Raw genomic sequence first — 10388 nt, 5'->3', positions numbered from 1 at the left:
AATTCCTTTTATCCCTTTATTATTTTTCTTTCTGATTTCTACTTTTTCTTTAGGGGAAAAAATATATATATAAAGTGAGATATTTTAAAGGAAGCATCTTGACCGTTAGGAAGAGCCCTCCAATTTTGGCGCCATAAAAGCCTCCTCTGCATTTCCCGCATGTTCTTGCTTTTCAAAACTCTCAGCCATTAAGTTTCAAAATACCACCGAAACCTTCTAATTTCAATGAGAATCAGACGCCATAAGAGTGGTAATTAATCGTCTAAGTTAGTACAAGTCCAAACCCGAAGAATGCAATCATGGGCCTCTCAGTCAAATCTCTACATATCCCTCCTCCAAACAAGTCTCAAAAGCAAAGACCCTGTAGCAGCAAGATCAATCCACGCCCAAATCATCAAGTCTGGGCTTCAATTAGGACTCTTTGTGATGAATAATCTCATAAATGTATATGCAAAATCTGGGTTCATCCCCGATGCTGTTAAGGTTTTCGATGAAATGCCTGTGAGAAACACATCTTCATGGAACACGCTCTTGTCTGCATATGCAAAACGAGGCATGATTCGTGAAGCAATTTCTCTTTTTAATGAGATGCCTGAATATGATTCTGTTTCGTGGACTACAATGATCGTGGGCTATAATCAACTGGGGCGTTCTGAGGATGCTGTAAGGATGTTTTGTAAGATGGTATTGAGTAGAATTCTTCCAACCCAATATACTTTTACTAATGTACTTGCAGCTTGTGGTGCAATTAAAGGGTTACATATCGGTAGCAAGGTGCATTCTTTTGTTCTTAAACTCGGGTTTGGTGGCAATGTAGCTGTAGCAAATTCATTGTTAAATATGTATTCAAAGTCTGGTGATGTTGGTACTGCAAAGGTGGCATTTGACAGGATAGAGTTAAAGAATGTCTCAAGCTGGAATTGGATGATTTCCTTGCACATGCAGCATGGTGAGGTTGATCTTGCACTTGCTCAGTTTGATCAGATGAAAGAACGTGATATTGTTTCTTGGAACTCAATGATTACAGGTTACAATCAGCATGGTTTTGATAATGAAGCTCTGGACATGTTCTCCAACATGGTCAATGGCACTGACCTGTTGCCTGATAAGTACACCCTAGCTAGTGTTTTATCTGCTTGTGCAAATACTCAGAATGTTACTTCAGGAAAGCAAATTCATGGTCATATTGTTAGGACCAGTTTTGGTACTTCTGGGGCTGTTGGGAATGCTTTAATCTCGATGTACTCTAAGTGTGGCTGTGTTGAAATTGCTCAAAAAGTTGTACGCCAAAGTGGAATATCAAATCTAGATATTGTAGCATTTACAGCTTTACTGGATGGATATATCAAGATTGGAGATATCAATCCAGCAAGGGTGATCTTTGACTCATTAGAAGAACGTGATGTGGTTGCTTGGACGGCAATGATTGTAGGTTATGTGCAGAATGGCTTTTATGACGAAGGGATGGCACTTTTTAGATTGATGATAAGAGAAGGTCCAAAACCTAATAATTTCACTCTAGCAGCTATGCTAAGCATTTGTTCAAGCTTGGCTTCATTGAATCATGGCAAGCAGATCCATGCAGTGGCCTTGAAATCATTGGAAGCATCGTCTGTATCTGTGAGCAATGCTTTAATTACCATGTATTCAAAGGCTGGTAGCATTGGTAGTGCAAAGAGATTATTCAACCTAATAAATTGGAAAAGAGACCATGTCTCTTGGACATCCATGATCATAGCTTTAGCTCAACATGGAGTTGCAGATGAAGCCATTCAACTGTTTGAGAAGATGCTGGGATTGAGTATTAAGCCAGACCATATCACTTATGTAGGTGTTCTTTCTGCCTGCACACATGTGGGGAAGGTTGAACAAGGCCGTAGATACTACAAGATGATGCAAGATGTACATAGAATTGTACCCACCACAAGCCACTATGCTTGCATGATTGACCTGTTTGGACGTGCTGGATTGCTACAGGAAGCACAATGTTTCATTCAGAACATGCCAATTCAGCCAGATGTTATAGCTTGGGGATCGCTTTTAGCTTCTTGCAAGATTCATAAGAATGCAGAGCTAGCAACTGTAGCAGCTGAGAAATTGCTTTCAATTGAGCCAGATCACAGTGGGGCCTTTACAGCACTTGCTAATGCTTATTCTGCCTGTGGAAGATGGCAAGAAGCTGCTTTGGTCAGAAAGTCAATGAAAGATAGACAGGTAAAGAAAGAGCAAGGATTTAGTTGGATTCAGATTAAAAGTGAAGTTCATGTATTTGGGGTAGAAGATGCACTTCACCCACAGAGAGATGCAATTTACCGGGTTATGGACAAAATCTGGAAAGAGATAAAAAAAATGGGTTTTGTTCCAGACATGGAGTCAGTGCTGCATGATCTTGATAACGAAGTGAAAGAACAGATTCTTAGACATCACAGTGAGAAACTTGCTATAACATTTGGTTTGATAAATACTCCAGAAAAATCCACTTTAAGGATCATGAAGAACCTTAGAGTTTGTAATGACTGTCACTCTGCTATTAAATTCATTTCCAAACTTGTGGAGAGAGAAATTATTTTAAGGGATGCTACTCGTTTTCACCACTTCAAAGGTGGTTTATGTTCTTGTCGGGACTATTGGTAGGACAAAAAAAGATATCAATTCAACTATTTAACTTGGAACCTGTTATTAAGGGGACCGTCAAGGTTGACCGGTTTTATTCGCACAGTTCAGCTAAATGAGAAATGTAAAGTTAAATGTTGGGTATGGTGCACCAAATTTAGTGACATTGCTGAAGGATTTGATGTTATATCCTTAGAACGTGGTTGAAGTTTCAGGAAAAGGGAAGATGGTTTTGTTTCATGAATATAGCGAATTGAGTGGTCCAGGCTAATGCAACCAGCAACTGGGGAAGCATCTCCTGGATGATTTCTGAATGATTTACAAGGATTGGGCTTGGAGACATCCTTTTGTATAATTGTGTATCTCCTGCAGGTCTTACAGACAGCATATCTGGTTAGTCATTTATTTGGATAGCCCCCCCCAAATAGTCATTTATCTGGTTAGTCATTCTATGATGTGCATATTGTTTTTGCATCCTTTTCTAACGAAGCATTGAACTAACTCAAGAAATTTGACTAATGATGTCATATTCTTTGTGCATATGATGTCATTACATAATTTTTAGAAATTTGACTAACTCCAGACATTGGAAGTCATTGTTATAGTTGTAATATGGTTTATTCAATCAATGCTTAACTAGTCCAACATTTGGCCTTTCATTCATGGGTTTCAGACGAATGATCAAGATCACCTGTTCATCTCTTTGACATCGTTAATAAAGCAATTAGTATCTCCTTTCCACCATACACGTCTTACTTCAGTAGAATTAAAGCAACACATTTTCAAGCTATCAGTCTTAATGTGACAACTTGTCATCATTTTGCAAGAGATTGAATTGCTCTATTTCCCATATGGTTGATTTGAAGTGCCATTGTTGGTCACAGCTCTGAGAGATGATTTCTTGTTTTTATGTGCAGTCCCAGGTAGGGAACAGTATGAGCATTGGTGCATCTTGCTATGCTGCCTTACAAGTAAGACAATGCTTCAATGAAAAGGTGTGCTGAATTGCTGGAGTAGGGCTTAAGATTTATGTCTGTTCGTTATGAGATTAAGTATGCCACAGATTCCTGTGCTTTGGCAAAAGAATGAAGTACTTAACCAAGAGAATTTCAATACTCAAAGATTTAACGAGTTATGGTAAAATCTAGCGGCATAATTTTCCACCTTGAAACGATTTTTGGTTCATTTTAATCCTCTGATTTTGAACTTTCTTTACACGAGTATGCTTTCTGTTCCTCATTCTTTACATGAGTTCAGTTGTAGAGATCTTGTGTTGGCTCTTACTGCAGGTATAGAGGTTAATAGCTGCTCAACGCTTTGGTCTCCAATGCTGTAAAATCCTGTGGACATGAATCTCTACAACCATGCCGAGATTCAGGCAATCATTTGCAGACTGGTGAGAATTACTAGTCAAAGGTCACAAGTTCATCATAAATAACCACAGGCTGGTGAGAGTTACTAGTCACTAGATCATCATAAATAGCCCTCCTTTATGTTTTGCAAGCGGCGAGGACAGCAACAAGTGTCTATCTGATAGGGAACTTCTACAAATTTGCTCTTTTAGATCTCAGATGCCGTAACATCCTCATTTTCTAATACATGTCTGGCTTTTTAGTGATATAATAAAATGACTTGTCTTTATAAAGATTGAGGAGAAGAATCAGCATCATGATTTCAATAAGATAAATTTGATACTGATATTCCATGGTCTTTTGTTCCTCAATTGGTGTCCCTAGTTGGACATATTGCTTCAATTTTATTGACATGCTCTAATTATTTTTCTTGCTGGAATATTATCATTTGAGATCAATTTTTGCAGAATGACTCCTAGTAATTCCTGAATCACAAATTTGTTACTCAATGGGGTTTCTGATCTTATTTTGGTGGGATTACGTAAAATACACTGGAAAGAAGTTCTAGCAAGGCTCTTCTAGTTTTCTTGGACTGAAATCTCTCATCTTCTCATGCATTTTGTCTTTTCTCCTTCAGAAAGACAATTCACAATACACTAAACAGCATTACATGATCACAAACTTGAAAAGTGCTAAAGGGCACTATATTTTAGCCTGGGGTTAATCCTTTCTTGTCCTTCTGATTGTAAGTTATGGTGTTGCAAAATATTTTTTCACCATATGGATTGAAAGAAGTTCTTGTCAAAGTTGGCTAATGTACCAAACTCTTGATCTTGAGGAAAAACAAGACAAAGAAAACAACGTACTGATGAAAAATGCTATATCAATAAAGCAAAATTAAAAGGCCAAATTGGAAACGGAATCTTTTGATAACTCGGCCACCATTTCTACTCACATAATGGAGAATCCATTAAAAATCCTCCAAAATTGAAAATTCATATCATTCTCATTTCTCAACACATAAAATGAAAATTACTCTAAACTGAAACCCTTTTCAATTCAATTAGTTACAAATTCATTATCACTTACTTTCAGCTACAAATAGGCTAAAATTAATTAAGACAATTTGCCCTCATGACCTCATAATTTCCCCCAAAATACCTCATTTCCATTATAACTTACTTAAAAAGTGAGGGAAAAAAACGGGTACGTTTGGATACCAAAATTTTGTTAAACACAAATTTCAATAATCTTTTCACATAACCAACTACTTCTTTATTTCACATATTATATACCACAAAAAGTACTACAGTAATTATTTCAAATAATACTCTACAAATTGACAAGGAAAAAGAAAAAAATTATTTGAGATATCTAAACTCATCATCTTATAAAAAGAAAAAAGAAAAAAATCTTAACACTTTTTATATTTGAAACTCTTGTTAGTCCTCTCCCCGAGATAAGCATCAAATCTATAAATATGTTATCACAGATCAACTAGTACTATTGTAATTTATCCAAAACCATAATACAAAAAAAAAAAAAATTGATATTATAAAGACTAAAATACAAAATTCCACGTCAACATTTCTCCAAAATCCAAAACATAAAACAGACATGCCCCACCCCAACCAGCGTCCAACACTGCGCCAACTTTTCTTCTCAACTCAACATTTTCACACACTCACACGGTACAGTTCAGTCTGTCTCACACAGTAGTGACTGAGTGACGGTGTGTGAAAGAAACGACGAACCGACGATGTCATTTAAGACGGTGGGGAGGAAGCTGTTGAGGAGTAGTAAATGGCAGTGTGTTAATACTACTAATGTTAAGCGGCGTTGCTTTTCGGCGGGGATCGCAGCGGAGGCATCTGTGTCTCGGCCGGAGCTGCCGGCGTTCGACTATGAACCAAAGCCATATAATGGTCCCTTAGCCGATGAAGTCTTCCAGAAGCGGAAAAAGTATCTGGGCCCTTCTCTTTTTCACTATTACCAAAAACCCGTAAGTTTTCTTATGGAGACTAAATTCTTTAGTAGTTTCTTTTATTGAAATGGATTTATTTTGGTGCATCTTAGTTAATTTCTGTGAATTCCAATTTGAATTGGTAATTTTCTGACAGATTGTTGGTCAGAGACATCTTTTTGTGTATTGAAACGGATGGAATGCCAGCAGGGTCTTGGCCATTTAAGAGTGTTTAACCAATTTAATTTGGGAATGGGTTTAAGTTTTCCTTCTTTTTAAACTCCTTTTAAGAATATAAATTTCTGAGCTTTAGTGAGGTTTTCTTTTAACTTAGGCTACTTTTAACTTGGTTTAAGCATTTTGAGCAAGTGGTTTAAGTTCAACAGTTAATCGACTAGGCATGACTAGGCATTAAATAGTTTTATTGTAGATGACATGTCTATATTCTTGATTTCAGTGAATAGCTGCCATGGTGCCATTTATGATTTGTATGGAAAATCTAGTCTTTATGAAAATTGAGCTAAATGTCACAAAGTTTTTTTTTTTTGAGCCAAACTCCGAGATCTCATTTGTTAACTTTGTGTTGTATGGACAGCTAAATATTGTTGAAGGGAAGATGCAATATTTGTTTGACGAGAATGGAAAGCGTTATCTCGATGCATTTGCTGGAATAGTAACTGTATCTTGTGGACATTGCCACCCTGAAGTACTGAATGCCATCATTGAGCAAAGCAAGCTTCTTCAGCATGCAACAACCATATACCTACACCATGCAATTGCTGATTTTGCAGAAGCGTTGGCATCTAAGATGCCCGGAAACCTAAAGGCTAGTATTTTGATGGAATCTGTTTGGAATGTTGCGGCTGTGAAAGTAATATGCTTGCTGTCTTTTGACTTAAGTGTGAAGCGCAAAAGGCCGTCCATGTCTTTGTTTTGCCAGCAATTTCTTTCATGTCTCGTCCAATATTTATATCTATTCTCTACGTACTGAATTTTTTTTTCCCTTTTTTTCTGCTTCTTGAAATCTAGGTTACACTTCTCATGCAATGCAACTTGCTAATACTGCTCCTTTTGGAACTGCAGGTAGTTTATTTTGTAAATTCAGGAACCGAAGCAAACGAATTAGCAATGATGATGGCACGGTTGTACAGTGGTAACCTTGGTATCATTGCCTTAAGAAATGCATATCATGGTGGAAGTTCCAATACAATTGGACTAACAGCTCTCAATACATGGAAGTATCCAATTCCCCAGGTTTGTTCCTGGAGGTTATGTGCATTATCCAATGCTTCCACACCATGCTGCTTTCCGAATATATTACACATTACAATCGAATATGTTACGTGCAATGCTTGAGTGGATACTTGTTCAAAGCATGGTGCTTTAACCTATCTCTGGGGGCTGTTCTTAAGTTGGTTAATGAGTTAATTTGTTTACTGCCGCTTGTTGAGTAGATTTTTCCTGGCATTAACTTGTACAATTTGACTGGAATGTATTCCAAAAATAATTTTATCCAACCTAAATAGTTTTTTAGTTTGTTGGTTCTGATATTCACTTAACCAAGTAAAAATCCTGATTTTGACAATGCAGGGTGAAATTCATCATGTCATCAATCCCAATCCATATAGAGGTGTCTTTGGGTCTGACGCTAGTCGTTATGCTGAAGAGGTACAAGATCATATTGATCATGGGAGTCCTGGAAAAGTTGCCAGCTTTATTGCTGAGACCATTCAGGTTTGCAAACTTATTCTGGTTACTGAAAGTATAGCTTGATGTTGACACAAATAGCTTACTTGATTTTATTATGCAAACTCCAGGGGGTTGGGGGAGCAGTTGAATTGGCTCCTGGATACTTGAAACTGGTTTATGACATTGTTCGCAAAGCTGGTGGTGTTTGCATTGCTGATGAAGTACAAACTGGGTTTGGTCGCACAGGAAGTCATTATTGGGGGTTTGAGACACAGGGCGTGATTCCTGATATAGTTACCATGGCAAAGGTGTACATGATCATTCCCTTGCCTTCTCTTGTATATCATAATACTAATCAGCAGTTCTCACCAGTTGCACAGTTGTCTAGCATAATCAATTTTGACTGGACATAATGTACTCATCAGGGCATTGGGAACGGTTTACCTCTTGGAGCTGTTGTGACCACCCCTGAAATAGCAAGCGTAATGGCTCAAAAGATACAGTTTAACACCTTTGGTGGCAATCCCGTATGCTCTGCTGGTGGACTTGCAGTACTTAAAGTTATTGATGCTGAGAAGCGCCAAGAGCATTGTGCTAAAGTTGGCTCCCACTTGGTTGAACGACTGAGAGTTCTTCAGCAAACACATGACAGTAATGCTCTGTTTGCCTATGGTGCTTTGTTTCACCCACACACCTATATAAATAAAGAAAGATTAGACTCATAATTATGAGAACCATGACTTTTATTATCAAGACTATCAATTCATTCTTTTCTGTGTCAGCCTAAAAGGTAATTGCAATAGGCTAAAGTAATCCTTATCAACATGCATATGGTCAGGAAAATCTGATAGTTCAATGTCTTCATAATGTCATCACAGGCATATGCTTACTACTGACAAAATTACAATGATTTTAAGGATCTAAAATATAACTCCAGAATGTTGATCTCTACGTATAATGTACAATGTTATGTTTTCTGGTTACTTACTGGTATACTAGTACTAACCTAGTAATAGCACTCCTATGCAAATTTGCTTACCTCTAGTGAACCTAGTCAATCTAATTGTCAATGAAGTTTACAAGTCACAGATAATTTTAGTAATATTCTCATTTGCATGACCTGGATAGCTGTATGTAAGCAACATCTCTCGAACAAAAAATATTTACTTTTCAATGACTCCATTGCTTGCTTGGGTTATTCAAAATCTAGTATTAGCAGTCTAGAGAAGTTAGCCACTGCCACGTGAGCAGCTGCACAGCTCATCAATCGCAGCATGCCAAATTGATATGACTGCATCCCTATATACTCTGTTGCATTTCCTGACATGTAGGAATAAAATTGTGAATGCTAACTAATGTTTTCCTATGCCTCAGTAATTGGAGATGTGCGAGGTAGAGGCTTGATGGTGGGTATAGAACTGGTCAGTGATAGAACTAAGAAGACACCTGCAAAGGCAGAAACTGCAATTCTGTTTGAGAAGCTCCGAGGTTAGTAAGACCAACCAAAAAATATTCAGGAAATCATGAGAATCTTCATCTATACATTATAGTCTATATGCTTCTATGGTAGTGAGTTAAAGTTTTAATGTAATTCTCATATTTGAACATAGAACTTGGCGTCTTAGTTGGAAAAGGTGGACTGCATGGGAATGTTTTTAGAATAAAGCCTCCTATGTGCTTCAACAAAGATGATGCAGGTAATTTCATGCTTTGCCATTTGAGTTCCTTTGAGTAAATTCCTCCTAGATGAGGTAAACTAACATTAAACAAGACTTCTTAATGAGTTTTTTGCCCCCTCTACATCTGAGCCTTTGAATTTTCTTTTTCTGCAGATTTCCTGGTTGATGCATTGGATTATGCCATGTCTAAGTTATGATGATTCATCCCTGAGAAAATTTGATGATGTACCAGCCCACAAAGGAGAGAACTATAGGACTGTGCAAAGATCTTCAAAATGCGAACATGAAATGTAGTAGTTGCTTCTGCTCCTTGAAGTGGACAGAACATGTCAATGTCAGAAAACAGCATTGCTATCAGCAATTGCCAATGATTATGGTTGGATTGTACTATAAATACTATGCTATACGCTTTAAATGGGAAAAAGAAGAAAAGTGTTCGAGTATACATTGAGCGAGCTTTGTATTTGGTGATTGTCGACTAGATTAGAGTTTTAGGTCAATATGGTTGGACAATCTTTCTTATCCACAAAAGGGGGAAAAGAAAAGGAGGAATGAAAAGCAAAAGGTGGAAGAACTTCAAACGTAATCATAATGGAATATCTAAATATAGCAGCCCATGTGGTCTTATACATTAGGCCTCGAGAATAGCTAAATAGTCACATGCACCTAAGAGTAAGGGGTTGCGAGGACGCCGCAGCAGAGAGTGCTGCGGGGAGCCTTTACAGCTCTGCTTCTCGTGCTGTTTTGAGAGAAGGAGAAGGATTGACCCTCGGACCTAGTAATATATGTCGAACCTTTGAAGAAGGGATCTTGTAGTTTCATTTTTTTTTTTTTTGTTTTTTGAATGCAACATTACGTCAGGTCTGGCGATCGGATCAGATCAGATTCGGATTGGGTTGAGATTCAGATATAATAGATAATATGTCCGAACACAATCCGTCAACTCGAAACATGTTAGGATACCTGATCCAAAATAAAAAATTTCGGGTTGGTGGATCAACCCCGAATGACATGAAACATAATTTCAATTTATTAATTTATCACTATAGTTTTTAACAGAACCAATTTCGTACAAGGCTAATTACATAATCA

The 10388-nt window shown here is 37.5% G+C and overlaps 2 protein-coding genes across 5 annotated transcripts; both read left to right on the top strand.

Moving 5' to 3' along the window:
* The first annotated feature begins 111 nt into the window (after positions 1-111).
* Positions 112-4323, top strand: LOC113698497 (pentatricopeptide repeat-containing protein At2g22070). 4 transcript variants are annotated; one of them, XM_072056469.1, is made up of 3 exons: positions 112-3006; positions 3531-3584; positions 3903-4323. In XM_072056469.1, the coding sequence occupies exon 1, from the start codon at positions 292-294 to the stop codon at positions 2632-2634; it is 2343 nt and encodes a 780-aa protein (XP_071912570.1). In that variant the 5' UTR covers positions 112-291; the 3' UTR covers positions 2635-3006; positions 3531-3584; positions 3903-4323. The 4 variants fall into 4 exon arrangements, with proteins under 4 accessions (XP_071912570.1, XP_027074139.2, XP_027074138.2 ...); XM_027218338.2 differs by having other exon boundaries at positions 3531-3608; XM_027218337.2 differs by having other exon boundaries at positions 3531-3665.
* A 1268-nt stretch (positions 4324-5591) lies between these two features.
* LOC113698498 (alanine--glyoxylate aminotransferase 2 homolog 1, mitochondrial-like) lies at positions 5592-9739 on the top strand. The gene is made up of 9 exons (XM_027218339.2): positions 5592-5967; positions 6524-6754; positions 7012-7182; positions 7519-7662; positions 7746-7925; positions 8043-8268; positions 8992-9105; positions 9228-9314; positions 9450-9739. The coding sequence occupies exons 1-9, from the start codon at positions 5725-5727 to the stop codon at positions 9491-9493; spliced, it is 1440 nt and encodes a 479-aa protein (XP_027074140.1). The 5' UTR covers positions 5592-5724; the 3' UTR covers positions 9494-9739.
* The last annotated feature ends 649 nt before the right edge of the window (positions 9740-10388 follow it).

Source organism: Coffea arabica, chromosome 7c (assembly GCF_036785885.1).
Source record: "Coffea arabica cultivar ET-39 chromosome 7c, Coffea Arabica ET-39 HiFi, whole genome shotgun sequence".
Classification (NCBI taxonomy): domain Eukaryota; kingdom Viridiplantae; phylum Streptophyta; class Magnoliopsida; order Gentianales; family Rubiaceae; genus Coffea; species Coffea arabica.
Note: the sequence above shows the minus strand (reverse complement) of the source record. Positions and strands in the feature narration are given on the sequence as shown.

What these genes read in the sequence shown, in the direction of transcription:
- LOC113698498 (XM_027218339.2), top strand. Translation starts at nt 5,725, where the DNA reads ATGTCATTTAAGACGGTGGGGAGGAAGCTGTTGAGGAGTAGTAAATGG. An exon ending in TCTTCAGCAAACACATGACA is followed by an intron (nt 8,269 to 8,991) that starts GTAATGCTCTGT and finishes CCTATGCCTCAG; the next exon opens with TAATTGGAGATGTGCGAGGT. An exon ending in TCTGTTTGAGAAGCTCCGAG is followed by an intron (nt 9,106 to 9,227) that starts GTTAGTAAGACC and finishes ATTTGAACATAG; the next exon opens with AACTTGGCGTCTTAGTTGGA.
- LOC113698497 (XM_072056469.1), top strand. Translation starts at nt 292, where the DNA reads ATGCAATCATGGGCCTCTCAGTCAAATCTCTACATATCCCTCCTCCAA.